At 34.7% G+C, this 18611-nt stretch overlaps 2 protein-coding genes across 3 annotated transcripts in view; one reads left to right on the top strand and one right to left on the bottom strand.

Moving 5' to 3' along the window:
* Positions 1–18292, top strand: part of LOC119636091 (semaphorin-2A-like) — a 122341-nt gene extending 104049 nt beyond the window's left edge. For both annotated transcript variants that reach the window (XM_038031223.1, XM_038031222.1), the window contains exons 10-15: positions 2570–2906; positions 3252–3415; positions 11165–11317; positions 12136–12244; positions 18020–18098; positions 18214–18292. In XM_038031223.1, the coding sequence (XP_037887151.1) occupies positions 2570–2906; positions 3252–3415; positions 11165–11317; positions 12136–12244; positions 18020–18091 (835 nt within the window). In that variant the 3' untranslated portion in view covers positions 18092–18098; positions 18214–18292. The remainder of the gene's footprint in view (positions 1–2569; positions 2907–3251; positions 3416–11164; positions 11318–12135; positions 12245–18019; positions 18099–18213) is intronic.
* On the bottom strand, positions 9084–9805 carry LOC119636092. The gene has a single exon (XM_038031224.1). It carries the CDS (start codon positions 9703–9705, stop codon positions 9106–9108), a length of 600 nt encoding a protein of 199 aa, XP_037887152.1. The 5' UTR covers positions 9706–9805; the 3' UTR covers positions 9084–9105.
* Positions 18293–18611: the final 319 nt, after the last annotated feature.

The following is an 18611-nucleotide window of genomic DNA, read 5'->3' as shown; positions in this document are numbered from 1 at the left end:
AAAAAAACAAATAGAAAAAAAAAAAAAAAAGAAAACCTAAAATAGTATACGAACGTAAGAATAATAACAATAACAATAGACCCTCTAGATACTTAAGCCACGATGGTGTGTATAGTATACAAGTTATTCTTCTAAAGTATCTCAAGCATTTAGAGAAAATATTGCAAAAACTTTTATAAATAGTTTTTGTTTTCTTTCCCGTATTAGGTGTAGAACATAAAACTTTCAGCTTTCGCTATAAGCTGCAACAATGTAACAATACAGAGAATACCAAAAAAACAAAAAAATACAAGTAAAAGGGATCTCCTCTTAGGCTATTCGAAGAGCAATGGTTCGATTTTCAGTCAACTTAAATACGCAAATATCTTATCTGCAAGCATGTTTTCGTCATTAGCTTAAATGTAAGCTAAGCTTCACTTACCGAAATTTATATGACAACAGCATTCTGATAATATTCAAAGATTACAAGCAGTTCACCAGAACTTCAGTAGAAAACAACGACAGATAAACGAAGGCCCACAAATAGATATTGAACAAAACTTGAAATTTATTAAATCAGCGAACGATTCGATCTAAGCGTATCCAAGTATTTGTGGAGATCGTGTAGACAAACGAATAGAGCTAGAATTTTCACAAGTTGGCACATGTACCCTTCAAGTTATTCAACAGATCAAAGAAGAAAACCTCTATTGTGAAACCAAGGCTAAGTTTTTATAAATTTTAATTATGTACTATCTAGGATACAAAAAATGGTAGCATCTGAGTAAACAGGCCTACTAGCCAAGCTGGTATTCTCGGGCTTAAATCGCACCGCCCTAGCCCTAGTTTGGTCGTAGCTATGTTACCAGATTCTAAAACTATAGGTATAGCGCGGATGTAGCCGGTGTAACGACTATGTCTGGAAAGCCTCATTATGTGCCTGAGTATTGAACTACGGACTGTATTATTTTTAAGACCGCAGTCAAGTGCCACCTGAAAAGGATTGGAGATTGTGGAGACGGATGCATGTGCCATTACTGAGCTAGCTAGATCGAAAGATATGGGTGAGGGTTTTAAATTGTTATCCCACGCACACTCCGCAGGCGATTACAACCAAAAGAAATACCACCCTTATACGGATCTGCCTACATACTGAACGGTCAGATCATAAGCCCTGGGCCATTCTGTACCTACGGTCTCCTTCGGCCCATCGTTTGCAATGACAACCGCCGACCGCCGGAGAATCATGTCCATGTTCGCAGATTTAAATCCCAGTGCAGTAGAGTTTACATTGATCCTAGCTATGTTCTAAAACTATACGTATAAGGCGAACGCTTAGCTGATAGAAAAGTATTGGCACTTCCTAATCGGTGTTCCTTGGCTTAGAGAGAACTTGGGGAGAGAGAGCTGTAGTAAACGCGCTGAGCTATTAAATGCATAACACCCATCCGTTGCCCGCACACACTCTCTAGACTGTAGTCACTTCCCATCTTTTTTTTTGTACCCACGTCTTTCTAACTGTTACTTTGTTACACATCCCCTAAGCGATTGGTGATATTTAAAAAAAAAAAAAATGTTATAAGTACTCTAGAATATGTGGGATATATGATCTTGCATAAAAGAATAATTTTTCTCAAGACGTAAATTTTGAAGACTTCTCAGCCGTGACTTCTCTCCTGGGAATCTCGCGTGATTATTGCACTTTCTGCGATCGAAGATCTACCGTTCGGAGAGAGATGCCAGTCGGTTAACCGTAGTTAGCTCGCCATAGCATACGATTTGAAATTTATCTTAAACGAAAACTCTATCAGTTTTAGAGACTTTCCTTACTTGGCAAGTCCATTTTTGTTTTTTCACGATTGATATCCGAAATTCCTGTTAGGTTCTTTTAGATGTTACAGCTATCAGTTACTTCAATACGACGATTATCGCTACTTTAACCTCTGTATTATTCTGTAGATCACACTTTAGACATTGTTTCAAGGAAGCGTATAAGCGTCCAGGTGACATCTGTTCACGTCGACTGCTTCAATAACTTTTGTCTAACACTTATTGTGGCCGACCTTCTCAGATCTCAGCCGAAAAACTACTGATTCCTCCGACATTGCCATTGTGTTGTTAGGTCTTATGATGTAGGATCACTGAACTTATAGCTTAACACCACACTTGAGCAATCGAGACACGAAGTCCCTATGCCGGACCAATCTGAGTCTTAACAACATTTGCATCTTTATTCAATAAATACACCTAAGCTAAGTCCGCCTGTTTGTTCTTAAAAAATCTGCGGGAAATATCGTTAAGTGAACGTTTTGAGCAGAATCGACAAAAGCTTTGCTTCAAGCAACTAAGAAACTTTTGATAAAGCAAAGCGATTCTTAATGACCAACTGATTGATATCAAGAATTATGAGTCAACATTACGCAGATTCAATCTGTATTCTTGTCCTGATGTAGAAGTGTTTATGATAGTCGCCCAGAAACTGCGTTAGCGTTCCCTGACTTGATTTTATTTATTTCTCTATCATTTTTTTTTTTTTTTCTTTTTTTTTATAAATTTATTTCCCTTATTTCATTTTCTCTTTGTTATATAGGATACGCATTGATAAATTGAATCAGGAATATTTGGTATATTTCATTGGCACCTCCACCGGCAATATATATAAAATTGTTCAATTTATACGGTACGGAAGACGACATTCCAATTTGTTGGATATTCTGGAAGTGGCATACAATGAACCCATACAGGAGATGGGTATAAGTCAGAAAACCGGTTCACTTTATTTGGCTACTGATCATGTAGTAAAACAAATTGACTTGGCCATGTGCACCAGACGTTATGATTCGTGCATACGCTGTGTGGCAGATCCGTATTGTGGCTGGGATAAGGAGGCGGGCGTTTGTAAATTATATCAACTGGGCTTACTGCAGGTGAGTATCCATGCATGTGTGTGCGTCTGTTTTGCATACGCCAGCATAACATTCGCATAAATAACAAAGCAAAACATTTTTCTTTTAGTAACATTTGACACTTTATAAACGTGAAACGGAGTGTATTTATATATGCAAATTTTATGTATATATGTGTGTATGAGTATATCTTTTCCTCATATACTTATATATATATATATATATATATATTTATAATCTTGTTTATGCTTTCTTACCCAACATGCATATCGAAGTTGTCAAGTGTAATAAATGTTTTTTTACTCATTGTTTCTCTTTATTGTTTGCTCTTCTCTTCCTTTCCTTTTTTTCTCAATTATTTTTTAGGACGTTGCCAACGAAACATCTGGTATATGCGATACAAGTGTGTTAAAGAAACGTATAACAGCTTCATATGGCCAAACGTTGCATTTGTCATGTTTCGTAAAGGTGCCGCAAGTTTTAAGGCAAAAAATTGTCAGATGGTATCATCATTCAACGGAGAAGGGACGGTAGGTTAATGGAAAGATATTTATTATTATTATTATTTTTTTTATTTTTTTTTAAATTGAAAAGAATAAAACACGCTAAATAAACAACTCAAGCGATATTTACTATTAGTGAGATCTCATAACGATTTCTCAGCATGTTTCTGAAGAATGACTTCTAATAATTTGACTGTGAAGAGAGCATAATCGCTTTAAAACTTGCACTGCATTGTCTACCATCTAATAATTTATTACCTAACTGGAGGCTGAGACTTCACTGATTTTGTTAATTTTTTATTCTAACTCATAACGCATATATAATATTGCCGAGTGACCGAACGCCTTTGGTGTTCTTTAAATTAAAAATTGAAATGCAAAGATTGTTCCAGAGTAAATACGAATCGAAACAAGGAATTTTTTTTTTTTTTTTTTTTTTTGCAAATCTCAGTTACTTCAGCAAAACTCATTTTTCATACCCTGCATCACGTGTTATATACAAAGCTATATTGAGTTTGTGCCGATATATGCAATGCCCAGAAGCACTTAAGATGCTCCCTTTTTATTATACCGAACGTTTTAAGTCCGTCCGTCCATCGGTCTGTCTTGTTTTTTGCTTTTTCAGTTTGATGAAATTTCGTAAAGTGACATGTATTAGCTCAAGCTAGTACTCTACCACTTTTCCGAGCACTTCACATATAACACCTTGTCGCTATACGAACCACTGTATTAAGCGAGTTGGTGTAGGATATTTAATGATGGGCCATTACCCGCTATACTTTTTTTACTTCTTGTCTTTATAACAGTCTACGTGCGATTGTCCACAAACGTTCTCACAAAAAGGAAATGGACGGAGTGTTGTGGATCGGCCGTTCTGGGGAATGTCGATTCGGATGATTTCCTTATTAGTACAACGTACTTTTCCGCAAAGATAAAAGCAGCGTGGCATTAACTCGGACAGATAAAACGACTGATTCATAATTAAAAGATTTTTAATAAAAACAAATTCCATCTCAAGTATCTTGCAAGTAATGTTTACTTACGAAGAAAGCATTAGCAGATTTTTCCACGGCTTCAACGCTTTAAAGTTATTTGACCTTTGATTCTACATCTATTAATATGAGAGAAAAATTTGTCTGCACGAAAGCTTTGGGGGAGTTTACGTTTTCTAAAAATTTCGATTATCCGTTGTTTAGATTACCATTCACATTTTGAGGGCTACCCTTAAGGGCCATGTTTAGATCGGCTTAGAATTTAAAACGCAACGGTTAACAATGTATTTACTTCGTAGGTTCTCTAAAGTTTCCTTCATGGTTTCATAAAGGTTTCGACGAACTGAATATACCGTCTTTTGGCAAGTTAAATATGACGCAAGAAAGAATTGGAAAACATACATTACTCCAATGTTCCTGGAGCATACGTCTATTACGTACATAGCGTCCAGTAATTGATCGCCAGTTATAATATGTCCATCCACTCACGCAAACAGACGTACGGACGGATGGGCTAGGTGGATTTAGAATTTCACGCTGATCAATTACGTGCAAAGTCTCTGAAGCTTCCTTTAAGTTGTTGCAAACTCAATAACTCAATAACTCAAGTCATATAAAGTTAAACTTTTTATCTAAGTTGTTCTCTTGAGATCGAAGAACTTTAGGAGTTCATGACATTCGCGCTTGGCGGGCAAACAGTTAAAAAGCGCAGCTTTCGAGTCTCGACATACGAGCGTATCATTCTCAGGGCCACAGTTTACTTATGTTTAACAGATGACACAGCACAGTGAGTGCCCAGTCGAAAAGAGTTTAATATTTATCAGCCTGTCTGATTATGACCGCTCACAATCCGTCTCCAGTTCCTTCTAACAATTAACTTATAGAAGACATTCCCTGAAGAAGCAAAAGAAAAAAAAGAAATGTCGAAAGTGGTAAAGCTTAAGAGTCTTACGGCATGCAATAGAAAGTAATTTGATTCCCTTAACTGTGAGCATTTATTCATTATTTTAGAGATAGTAAATAAAATTATGATATTTACGCGAGCTATCATAAATGCGTCACTAAATTTCAATTGCAAGTAAGTCGAAGCCAAAAAGTTTAAGAAACTTGTTGTAGACAGTACTCAGAAATTGAAAAAGAAAATTTTCCATTACTTTTTCATTTAAAGTGTGAAGAGTGTTTGCTTGTAGAATCTTTTTAGGTAAACATCTTTTAAAAATAATGATTTGTCATAATCGTATCATTTATCGATACAGTGAAAGTGTATTCAGTAGGAAAATATTCCCAAATTTTCATTTTATACTTTTAATGCGAAATAACGTCCTGGTGAAATCAGTGGCAAGGAAACAATTGTGAAAGATTTTAACTAAACATCATTATCAAAAAATGTTATCTTTTTCTAAATGTCTATGAATGTAGCCGAGGGTGTAGGATAGGCAAGCAAGATGCGGCACTTTGCTATAATAAAGTATTTATTTTTAAAAGGAAATAAAATAACAGAAGCAAGATTTTAAGTATTCTTCGTAGCAAAGAAAATGTAACACAATCTGGCATAAATGGAAAATTATTGCACAAGGGTATATTGAGTATATGTGGATGTGTGCAAGGCGCAGAACGACTGGAAATAGATTCGCTTTTTATTATACAGAAACATTTTCTGAATCGATGTAAGCTTGTCTGTCCATCTGTCCACTTTGTTCTTTGTGTTCAACTCATATTTCGCAATTTTTGAGACATTTTAATGGAATTCGGTACACCGATACGTTATAAACGGTCTTAGAAATGCTTGGTATCAGACGCATTTTTTAACCGCTTTCCATGTTATACCTTATTTTGAAAAGCCGTTATATAAATAATTATATCAATGATTGCACAACACCCAGAAGGACTTAAGAGAGACATGTGTTCTGTTACACCGATTGATTCAGGAAGTAGGTCTGTCCGCCTGTCCCTCCTGTGTTCTTGTGCTTAACCTACAGAGCACACTTTTCGAGCTATTTGAATAGAATCTGGTACACCGAACGAAAACCGTAATTGAAAATGGTTCCGATGGGATCGCTCTTCCGACCACTACCAATATAACGCTTTGCTTGGAAAAGTCTTTATATGAGTTACTGCGGCAAGCGAAATGATGTAGTGTTTTTAATAATGGTCTGCCTTCCACTACAGTGTTTTCACTTGTTTTTCTCTTTTTAATATCTTCATATTCCATCGCTAAGGACTAGAGCCCTTATCATCTGCAGACTTTAATTTGCTGGCTACGCATTCAGATTTAAAATTTAGTTATTTAAATTAATTTCCCTTTTGTAATATCTTTCCACCGTTTGCCTACTAACCGGCATTGCTTCTCTTTTTTTTCTTCTCGCTTTTGTAAGGTATTCAGGTGAAAGAAATGCAAGCATTTGCTATGATACCGCAGCCATTTTAAAACGGTTTTTTGAAAAAAAATCTTATCATTTTTTTTTTTTTTTGCTCTTTCTTTTATAACACAAACCCACGCAGATGATATGTTTTTTAAGACAATAAAATTTGTTCTTATGGAAGGGAGAAAAAAAGCTTTCGAAATATTACTTCAGCTGTACCGTACCATTTAACAGAAAACGGCATGAGGAGAAGACCTTAACTCTCCACCAAAATAATAAGTTATTAGTCATAAACTAAACAGAACCCCACAAAAAAAAAAAGTAATATCATGCTTCTGGATTTTCACAAAAAGCATTTTTTTTTTGTTATTAAAAAAAGCAAAAAAAAAAAGAAGAGAAGAGAAGTTAAATTCATACATACGCGCAGAGATACATACCAATATTGAGATACTTTTTATGTGCTACTGTCTTCTTCTAAATCCTTGGAGACAACAGCTGTTACATAAGACATAAATTCACAGCTCTACGGTAACGGAATGGTTTAGTTTGCTTTCTTTTAAATATGAAAGCAACACAAATTCTAATGAATGTTAGAATTCTACTCAAATGCTTTACCTTTTTTTCCTTTCTTCCATCTCCCTGCTCTCCTATCACCAATTTCTCAAAAAAAAAAAAAAACAAAAAAAAGGAAAAGGAAAATTGGAAGAAGCATTAAATATAATAAAATTTCAGAAAGATAATCCAATAAGTTTATTGAACAGAATAGAAAATACTTTGGAGTAAAAAAGTTTGCAAAACTTTTTGAGTCGCATGTTGACTCGCATTAAAGCGATAAATTGACACATTAAAATGTGTTATTGACTGCTTCTCCGGTTGAAAAGTCAATGGCTGGGGAAAAAGATTTCCCATTTTGCTTTTCACACTTGCCAAGTTTCATTTCCTTTTGTACTTTATTTGTTTTCTCTGCTCGCGAGCACTTGCTTCTCTTGATGCTAGTACATATATTTCTAATATATGTCAGTGGCATCTTGCGTGCAAGTGCGGTGAAGAGCAACCTGAACTGATGCGAATTCCAAGAGGAGCAAAAAAAAAAAAAAAAAAAAAACGAAAAAATTAATAAAATAAAGCTATGGCTTTTTCACGCTTCTGGTTATTGCAAAAGCTTGCGAACAGTTTCCATCCCTTGGAGAAATTTGATAACTCAAAATAATTAACTTTTAAAAGCTTTCGAAATGATGATTAAGATCATAAGTGCAAGAGAGAAGCAAGAGATGCAACCTGATTCTTCAAAAATGCAAAATTCGCAGATTTTATTAAACTTCAAATTTCTCGGTTCAAAATTTTATCGTTTATCGTAAATAAAAATAGAAGTCTCAGAAAAAGACCAGACCTGTTGACTTTCCGCCAAACTAGAAAAGAATCCAAGGACTGACTAGTAGGTCATGGCTCGCCATTAAATACCCCACACCTTTATGCATATAACGGCTTGTTAAAATGAGGTGTTGCATGGGATGGGGTCAATAGAATGCTCTTATCCGGTCTATTCTTATCTGGTCTATTCGAAATACAACATTTTGCGGAAATAGCTCTAATAGCAACCATAGCGAACAGTCGGTTGAAGTCAACAGCACACAACACAAACTGACGGAGACACTCACTTTCTCAATGCATCGGTACACTAGAAGGTAGGGGTAGCTCAAGTCACACAAGTGGCGTGAGGCGTAAAAATTGACTCTCTAAGCAGTCAAATCGATTTTGCTAATACGTCGACTATGGGTTAGAAAATCTCCGACGGAATTGTTTTCTAAATCTACTAAAATTTCTTTGATGATTAAAGTAGGAAATCTTTTATTATCTCAAATCCATTGCCCGCTGCGATGACCTTCATAGAAGGCAAAATCCGAGCATGGTCATCTAATAAGAAAAACGAGAAAAAATAGACATTTAGTGTAGGATGAGTACTTTGTTGTTGGTAAAAACAGGGAAATTGGAGCAAGTCTTAGAAGTATTTTTGAATTCTCAACAAAACTCATTGATAGCCTTTGAAAATTAGTTCACCTAATCAATACTAGAGATTGTAATAGATGAACTATACAAACACACACACACACACACGCATACAATACAAATTTTCGCAAAATGAATTTTCTTCAAAACAAAATCACTGCATGCACCCCAAACAATATATACGTGCGGTTATAACTGCAAGCATTTTCATCACACACACAAATATAAAGTAATATGTATTTAAAAAGACTTAAGTCAAATGAAATTTTTTGAAAGAAACATTTGATTTACATAACTATTGAATTTTGTGTACAATGTTGAAAAGGCAGATGAGAAGAAACTATATAAGCATTTTTTATTGCGCCGGTATATCGACTGACCCGCTTCTTAGAGCCATTGGAACTAAACCCAAGAGGATTGCGTAAGCTATTAAACTAGTGCCTTCGCCTGTGCTAGTTAGCAAATTGTCCATTAGTATGGCGCCGTATTTAGCAGTAAATGCGGCTAATGCCATCAAACCGTATACAGAAATGTTTTCGTTGGCAGCCAAAAACAACAACGAGATAATGTTACCCAAAATTGTGAGATCCTTTAAAGTCTGTGTAGCAATTTCATCGCCTTCTTCGTTTGGTGCCACTTTCGTTATCACATCAAAAGCTAAAGGAACTATAAACAGACCATGGCCCAAAGCCAAGGGGCTACTTTGTTCCGATTTCAAATATAGCTCTATATTTATCAGGGGTACTGTCATTATTTCCAAACAACTGCACGTTAAACGCTTAATACGCTTAGTGAAATTTTTTTTGCTCACTAAACTCTTCACAAGACCGGCGAGAGCATGACAGAAACCGACAGTGCAAGCGGTATAGGCGTAAGGACGTTCGATTGGTGAAACCGAAACCATGGCATAGCCGGTAGTCCCCAATAGTATGCCACTGAAAACAGCATCCACCATTTTATAAACGCCCAAGTGCCTCGATAGGTAAGGGTAAGAAAAAAAAAAATCAAAAGTTAATTTTTGTAAATTTTACAAAATCGGTTTATTTGATTGAATTTCTACAACTAATAGGAAAAGTCAAATAATCAAACTATTTGATTATCGAATTTTTCTTTCTGAAATGATTATAAAAACGTACATAAAACGAACATAAACATGAACGAAGTTATCAATGGGTTTGGCCCAAAATTTCTAATACCTACACAATTAGCTTCGACTTGCCCATGTATGCTAAGCATGTATCAATTTTTGTGGATCATTGTATGGTATCGTATACATCTAAGAAGATGGATGGACTGAAGGGTGTATTTAAATTAATTCAGTTCCTTCAAAGAAAAGCTAAGCTTATGCATTCTGTCATTTTTCAAGCCTATTTTCGTATAGGCGATACAAACATTTGAAGAAACTTATACTGCGTGCATCCATATATGTGTACACTACTCGGAGAGTAGGACTATTGGTAATAGTAACAGTAATAATGAGAACCGTAGTAGTAACTATAGTAATGGTATTAACAATTACAACAGTAATAGTAGGGGTGGGAACAGTAGCAGTAGTAGCAGTAATGTTAGAAAAAGAACTGTAGCAGCAGTAACTGAAGGGGCTGCAGCAGCAGTGAAAGTAATAGTATTGGTAGCACTGGTATCCGCAACGTCAACTAGAATGATAGTAGTAGTGGCAGCATTGATAAGAGCAGAACTTGAATCTGCAGAAACGTAAACAGCAGTTGTCGTAATAGTAACAGTGTTCCTGATGATAAGCAGGCGTGGTTGCAGCAGTGATACTAGCAGTAATGACTAAGTGGTTATATTATATACACGAGGAGTGACAGAAGTACTCGCATTAGTTACTAATGCAAAGTAGTTATAACATCAGGAGTGGTTGCAGTAGTGTTAATAGCAGTATTGTAGTAGCTATAGCAGTAGGAGTATTTTCAGTAGTGATAGTAACAGTAATGACCCATACTAAGTAGTTATAACAGTAAGAATGATGGAAGTACTCGCAGAAGCATAATATATGCTGAGCTTTCGTGTATTCTCCGAAAGCAAGCGTTATTGACTTCCAAATAAACAAAATCCTGGCAAGTTTCTGTTTCTCGGCTTGTCCGCCTTTCACTATTCAGCTTTATTCCTATTCATGACACTCATAAGCTAACATGACTCGTACTAAGAATTGCATATTAAAATCTATTGCTCCACATGTACAAAGAATCCGTTATATTTTTAAATATATATGAAGTTTTCTGTTTACTGCTTTAATACATGATGCCGGTGATTCAATCCAAGTTGAATGAATTCACAGCAAAGTTATACAAATTGATTTTTGTTTCTTTACTTTTTTTATGGTTTTTTTTTTTGAAAATTTTTATTACATTTCGTTTTCTTTTCCATTTTGTTACTATTTTGGTGTCTGGCAGCTATGAAATCATTTTTACACCCTCCAAGTATATAGAAACATCAGAGGGTGGTCTGGTAATTATATCAATTAACGAGGGAGATGGTGGACGTTATGACAGTTATCTAGATGGTACACTGCTGTGCAGTTATAGCGTCAACGTGGACGCACATAGGTAAGTATAAATAGAAAAGGAAAATAAAAGGAATTTTTAATTTTGATTACATTACACAATTATGTAACTAACTGTATAAAGACATGACTTATGAACCATTTCTCTATATGACTTCGTAAAGGGAAGAAGAATATTCGCTAAACTATTGCAATTATTAAGCTTTTCTATATATGTACGTATTCTGTGTAATGTCAATAGTGTGCAGCGCGACATACATACAGTAGTGACTGTAAAATGTAATTTTAATTAATAAAAATCGGAAAATGGCAAAAGAGAGAATAACACAACGTTTATCAATTATGAAGGGTTTCGTAATTTTTTCGTCTTCTTCTTTTCGCTCATATAGACTTGTATTGATGTGTACGCTAGTACTGTGTACGCCGAGTAAATTTGTAGTCAACATCGGTAACTTTTATGTTTATATTGATTTCTCTTCCATGTAAACTGTCAGGCAATTATGAACGCCTTTCCTTTCGTTCATTTCATTTCCGTTAACATTTTTCCTTAACAAATATATTTCTCCCACCATTTCTTCTACGGAGCAGTCATTCTACACTGTGTTGCCTTTTTATTAATTTTTTTTATTTTGTTCCTTTTGTTTCGTTATATAGAGCGCACGTTGTGTATTTGAAGGTTGTGGCCATCATTTTCTCTCGCTCTCTCCCTCTCATATCCTTATAGCAATTACTCTTCTTTTCGTTTAAACTAAATACTTTTTATTAATGATGATTTTAAACTGTTTACTAATGTTAACGTTTTCCGTTTAATTTCTTCTTTAACGTAACGTTTTATTTATAAATTTCTTCATTTCTTGGCAGATGCACGCCGCCCTCAAAGAAAAACGATTATCAGAAAATTTACTCACACTGGTGTAATGAGTTTGAGAAATACAAGTCAGCCATGAAACAATGGCAAGCCAAACAAGAGGTAAGTATTGCAAGACGACGTTTTTTGTTAACTATTTACCCACCTACAACGTTTGGTCTTAAAAACATTTTTCAGGCGGTAAATTAACATTTTGTAATAATTTCCCTTATTCAGTAGAGAGTAAATTAATATTCTTTTGATATAAATTTGAAAGAAAATTTTAAGAGATAACTACTAAAAAGCAATTTTTTCTTTTCCAAGTTTTTATAAGTAGATTATAGACAAAGTATTCAGACTTGAGCATTTTTGCTTGAGTGATGTACAAAAAGCAGCGTTTAAATCATTTACTTAAGAATAGGTTCGAAAATTTGAATGAAAATTTTGCAGAAAAGCAAATTAAGGGAGTTTTACTTAGTGTCGATTAAAAAATCTCATGAGATATATTTAAAATCATGCATGAAAATTTCAACAAAATCAAATCATTAAAGAAACAAAACCTAAACAATTATATTAAGGATTTCCCCTTTGTATCTCGTTTGCAACTCGACATTGTATACCTTACCCCAACTCCTATGTTGAGTTTGATAATTATATGCAGGTGTCCTTAATATAATTCATCTTACAAGAAACTAGGATTTAGTAAAGAGTTATATCACTTAAAAAAAAGTAAGAGCAAAATGGTCGGGCATGGCCAGCCATTAGTGACCCGCCTCTACTTTGCCTAATCTAGTTATTCATTCAAATTTGTGATAACACACCTAAAATTATACTTTATTTTTGTATGTAAAGGCCTACTCTTCATATTGGAGGGTGAATAGCATATGAACTATCTTGGAAAGCTTAATTTACTTGTCAAAGATTTTATTATTTTTCCTTTGTATTCGTCATAAAAATTACAAATTAAAATTTTGTCGCCATAGAAGGGCTTGCTTTACACAGAGGACCCGGTATATGCACATAAACCAATAGGATCCAAATTCCTTGTGAGCGATGATGTCGAAAAAAAAAGACCTACCTTACCAACCAACCTTCCTCATCAGATATGGACAACTTTGCCTAATAGAGATTATTTTTCATCAGAACCCTTATAAAAAAGTGACCTACGAGGTCTAAACTCGGTAAGATTAACTTCTAGGGAAAATTACTATTTATGAAAGAATTTTCCTCAAGAAGTATTGAAAATTAGGTCTTTTGATCATGTAAAGCATCAGTTTCCATAGCAACGGTTATTTTACTGGCGATTAAAAAAATTACCCTATTCGCACCGGTTTGTAATGCCGAAGTACTGTTACTAAGCGATTTGTCTATTGCGATATTCGCAATATTCACGCAATAACTTTTCCAATAACAAAATGTTACATAAGGAATGATCGAAAAATGATCCGATCTGAACCATTTTCAGTAGCATTCGTCATTGCGTCCACACATGTCAATGTAGAAAATTTTATCAAAATATATCGCGAAAATTGCCGCCTGCAGATTGGACACGATTAAACGAGACAGGCAGACGGACAAATAAGTGACATCGGTAGAATAAAAGGCGTTTCTATCTGAAGTCCTTCTAAGTGTTATATAGGTGCGTACTAACTTGATATACTCTTCTATCACTTGTTGTGGGCGTATAGTTGGATATAATGTACATCAAGGCAATAAGTTATATCGAAACCGAGCGTTAAAGCGTAATCTTTTATGATAGCTCGAATTTTGTTCCAAACAAACATACAAATGAGAGAGTAAGTCAGCTGCAAGTTTTTGTAAAAAAAATAAAAAAGCATCAAATACGAAAATTAAAAATATATTCAAAAAACAATAGTAATGACGATTGCATAATTAATTTTCCTCAAAAATTACAGCGAATCTATATTTGTTGTCAAAGAAGGTGAAAAGTCCTCCCAATAACCGTAAAATAAAAGCAAAAAGCAATTTAAAAAAATATCCCCCGGGACACGTTTTCGATTGTTATATCATAGACCACTTGTGATACAGGGACATGTTGAGTATGTGCGGCTGTATGCAAGATCCGAAAGAAAGTGAAATAGATCTACCATTCATTATACCGATCGATTCAAAATCGCTTTCTGAGTCGATTTAAGCTTAAGCTTACGTACGTTCCGGCCGTCCGTCTTGCTTTATTGGGTTCGACATACTGGTAGAGCTTTTGGAAATGGATAAAATTTGGTACATTGACATGATTTGCCTCAAGCCTATTGAAAATGGTTCGGATCGGATCAATTTTTCGACCACTTCCCACCTAAAACCTTATAATGCAAACCTTAAATGAAGTCGTGTAGGGTTTTTGTCACTAAAGCGTCCCGTGTCACTATCGTGCTTTCGCTTGTTTCAAGCTGTACTTAACAAGTACCATGTTATACGAGGGACGACTGTCATATATATAGTTTTTACATTATAGAGCCCCTAACCAAGCCGGATTTCCTCATACGTTGTTTCTTTTAGAGATTAGTCTTCGAATTTATTTCGCTCGCTGAACTAATTATAATCGTAACAATAATATGCATTATACATACCATTAATATATTTTATGTTTATCAACTTTAAACGTTAAAGGATAAATAAAAGTAAAATAAAAAGACAATTAGAATGAAAAGGTCTTCGCTTGAGCTAAATCAGGTAATACCTACTTTGGTACGATATTTAAAGTAGAAGGCCGTGCCTGGCGGCAGCAAGATATATTTACACGATTTTTCTTATATATTGATGTTTATAATATCATGTTACAAACATGTTTACTTGTTTCTGTTTGAAGTCTTTCTTGAGTATAAAATGCTTTATCTGAGAGCAAATGTGTTGTGGCTTAGGGCGAGTATTTAGTTATTCACAATTGGCTTTTATTTATTGTCTATTGCAGGTGTAATAACCAGAAACATACACAAGCTATGCATGATTGCTTGGACGTTATGCAATAGCCATTTGTGTTCTGGGTGGTCGTCACGGGAGGGAGGGTTAAATCTTGTTTTATGTAAAGAAAATACTTTTTTGAAATATTTGAAAATTTTCACGAAATGAGAAATAGGAGGATACACCTTTAATGTGCTCATACTTTGGTGAATAATTGTAATCTAATGAGCGAAAAATATATTCACTGGCATAAGTGCAGGCGGATCCCCGTTCATGCGTCTAGACTCGTGATCGTGCCAATCGGCATAAGTATCTCTTGGGATTTTGCTACATTATGTGGAATCCAACGAGAAAATATCTTTTTCACGGCTAAACGATCATACAATCTTTTATATATGTCGATGAAGTTAATCTCTAGGATTGTCTCAATCTCGCAGTACATGCTTCATGAGTTTTGCTGGTGAGGAAACTGTGGCCACGATTTAATTCGCTATGCAGACGTTTCACAGCTACCAGGGGATGCGCTGTCAAATGTGGAAATAGATTGATCAATTAACCCTCCTCTTGATAAATTTTCAGTTGTCTGTAGGCAAAAAAATCGCGGTAAAAAAGTGAAACTTTCTTGCAGAAACAGCACGCGACACCTAAGAGTATTGTCTTGGACCTAGGCACGTAGTTCAATATTTTTGCTAAAGTTATTCACTCGTAATTTGTCCATAATCAGGATCATTAACGTGAGTAACTGTGTGGTCGCAACGCCGATGCTATGAGGGATTATATGTAAGAGTGTATACCTCAAAACCCATAAAAAATCCTCCCTTGTACCTTAATGCGACAATCGCTTTTTCTCGCACCACAGCAATAGTTAGTCTTTCTTGTTATCTTAAGGACTTTTGTGCAAAAAATACAGTTGAACCAATTATTTCTCACATTCTTATGACACGTGTTTGATTTTTTTTTTCAAAAGAAAGTTCTGAAGGACCTTTTTCGTCCGCCTACTTTTAGAGAGCCCAGCAAAAGGGACTCCCTACGAAAAAGCGGTTGCCATTGTTGCTAGCGGCTGGTAGACTGTTTTTCAAGGCCACTTTCGCTTTCAAGTAAGTGTGCTCTGAAACAAATCTGTATGAAACTTATTCGGGAATCGGGAATCTCAAGGCCCGTAAGTTGTTAACGCGATTTTCCTTTTTTTAGTTTGTGCGGCTATAGCAACTGCATAGAAAACTCCGTCAATATGAAGCTTTGCGACTTTGATGGATATGGGTGTAAATAATTTATAGTGAATAGTGGTTGTAGTGTTGATAAATCCACCCATCGACACTAATAAATTTCTCCTTTCCTTAATGGACACGTTATTTACTTTATTAAACGCAGTTATAAAATTTAATTACATCGCACATTTAACATTTCTAATTGTTTTTAATTAATTTTACCCCATCATATCGCTAGGGTGAGGTTGTATGTGTACACGTGGATATGTTTGTAGTCGTAATGAATACAACCTTCAACGGTTGTTTTTCTTTCATTTTTTTTTCATAACCTTTCTATGTTGCACTTAATCCAAGTGATATTAATTATAAAACGAAATATAAGAAAATGTGAGTTAAAAAACATTCACAGGCACGTGCTCACATATCTATATGTCTTTCAATAACAAATATATTTTTCAGATCACACAACACTGACAATGCTTTCAACAATATCGACCTTTTAAGCTTGACGTTCGTACGATTGCGAGGAAATAAAAAATATTATTATTATTATTATTAACTTAGCCAGAGCAACCAATTCTAAGGCTATAGTCGTCTTAACACGCTAGCACCTTAAGCTATCGACTTTACTGAAAACTTGAAATTTGATTTCCCGACGACACGATTAAGTTATTAGTCGAGGTTCATTGCCTACTCGGCCATTCAAGCGGACAAAATGAAATACATTTTTTAATAGACATGAATAAGATTGAATTCATATTTGAATTTTACTTTTTCGAAATTTTTTTATGAGGCCACGTCACCTGTTAGTCCACATTCTAATAGCTTAGAGGCCTTCTGTATTACCACTCTGATGATGAGCAAAGACGATGCAATTTAGTGCGGATTCGAACGTTGCCGTTTGTAACCATTTGCTGCTCAAGTGCATTGAGAAGGGCTTGAGATAAATTAATCCAACTAGGCTTGTCTGTCCGTCTTGTAGTCTTACGTTTTACAAGGATGTATACGACACACAAGGACAAGAACTTCGAACAGATTCACCTTTTATCAGGCTTGTCTGTCCGTCGCTAATTCTTATGTTATTTCTCGGTTTATGTCGATATGTAAAACCCTTGCAAAGACACTTGAGGTAGAGCCATCTCTTATTAAGCTTGTCTGTCCGTCTTGTCTTCTAATACGAAATTTCCAGTTCATTCGGACATGACAACACCCACAAAGCTGCTTGAGGTAGACCCACTTTTTATTAGGCTTGTCTCTCCGTCTGTCCGTCTTATGTTTTTATAAGCAATTTCCACTTTATTCCGACATATACAACAACCAATGTAACAGTACCCACAAAGAGACTTCAGATAGAGCTACCTCTTATTAAATTTGTCCGTCCGTCTTGTATTATTATGTTCAATTTTCGGTGCATATGTGCAATACCGACAAAGACTACCTTACGTTCTCGTGTCCAATCTATACAACGCAATTTTTTAAATACTTCAATAACATTTATTTAGAACCAAGCCAAATGCTATTGGGAACGGTTCAGATCGGAAATTTTTTTCCAATCCTTTCCCATATTATCGTATATTTTGGATATGTGTTGTATGAAAAATATAAGGCGTTTTGAGAAGCTGTACTGATCGAAGTAGTGTAAGATATTTAGTGTGGGTAGGCTGTGACCTCGTATTATAATGTTTTTACGTATTTTTTCTAAATTCAAGTGAAAATTTAAAAAAATTTTTGAAAAATTTTTAAAAAATGTTTAATTTTTCTATACTTTCAGCAATGTAATGTGAAAGACAAATCAAACGGAAAACACTTAAATGAAGTCTATAGTAATGATAACATAGTCTGACTGCATGGTAAATATTTATTAATTAATATAACTAAGTGAAATAAATATTTTTTAATATTTGAAATAAAAAAGGACAAAAGATATTTTTATTTTATACAATTTTCTCTAATCTTTCATTGCAGATATCAATATTAATTACTAAAGACTGACAAAATTTTGTTTTAAGCTTTTAAAAGACAATATTTCTTAATTACTTAAAAAAAAAAAAAAAAAAAAAAAAAAAAAGAGCAGCAAATTCATTAAATATTATTTGCTTTGTTTTAACAACACATAATAACAATAGTCAACAAACTCTTTAAAAACGCTAGTGTTAATCAAAAGAATTTTAAAAGATTTTCTCAAAAAAAAAAAAAACAAAAAAATAAAAAAAAAAAGATTTTAAACAGGGAGAAATACTAAAACAAATAAGTTTTCTTTCAAATTCACACAAAGAACGGCGCTGCAGAAATGAAGAGTGAATTGAATGAGAGAACAGAACAAGTAAAAGAACTTTATTCGTCTTAGGGCGAATTTCGCATAC

This window comes from Glossina fuscipes, unplaced genomic scaffold, assembly GCF_014805625.2.
Source record: "Glossina fuscipes isolate IAEA_lab_2018 unplaced genomic scaffold, Yale_Gfus_2 27, whole genome shotgun sequence".
In the NCBI taxonomy this organism is placed as follows: domain Eukaryota; kingdom Metazoa; phylum Arthropoda; class Insecta; order Diptera; family Glossinidae; genus Glossina; species Glossina fuscipes.
Note: the sequence above shows the minus strand (reverse complement) of the source record. Positions and strands in the feature narration are given on the sequence as shown.

Excerpts from the sequence above, each read along its gene's own strand:
- LOC119636092 (XM_038031224.1), bottom strand. The coding sequence starts at position 9,705 with ATGGTGGATGCTGTTTTCAGTGGCATACTATTGGGGACTACCGGCTAT.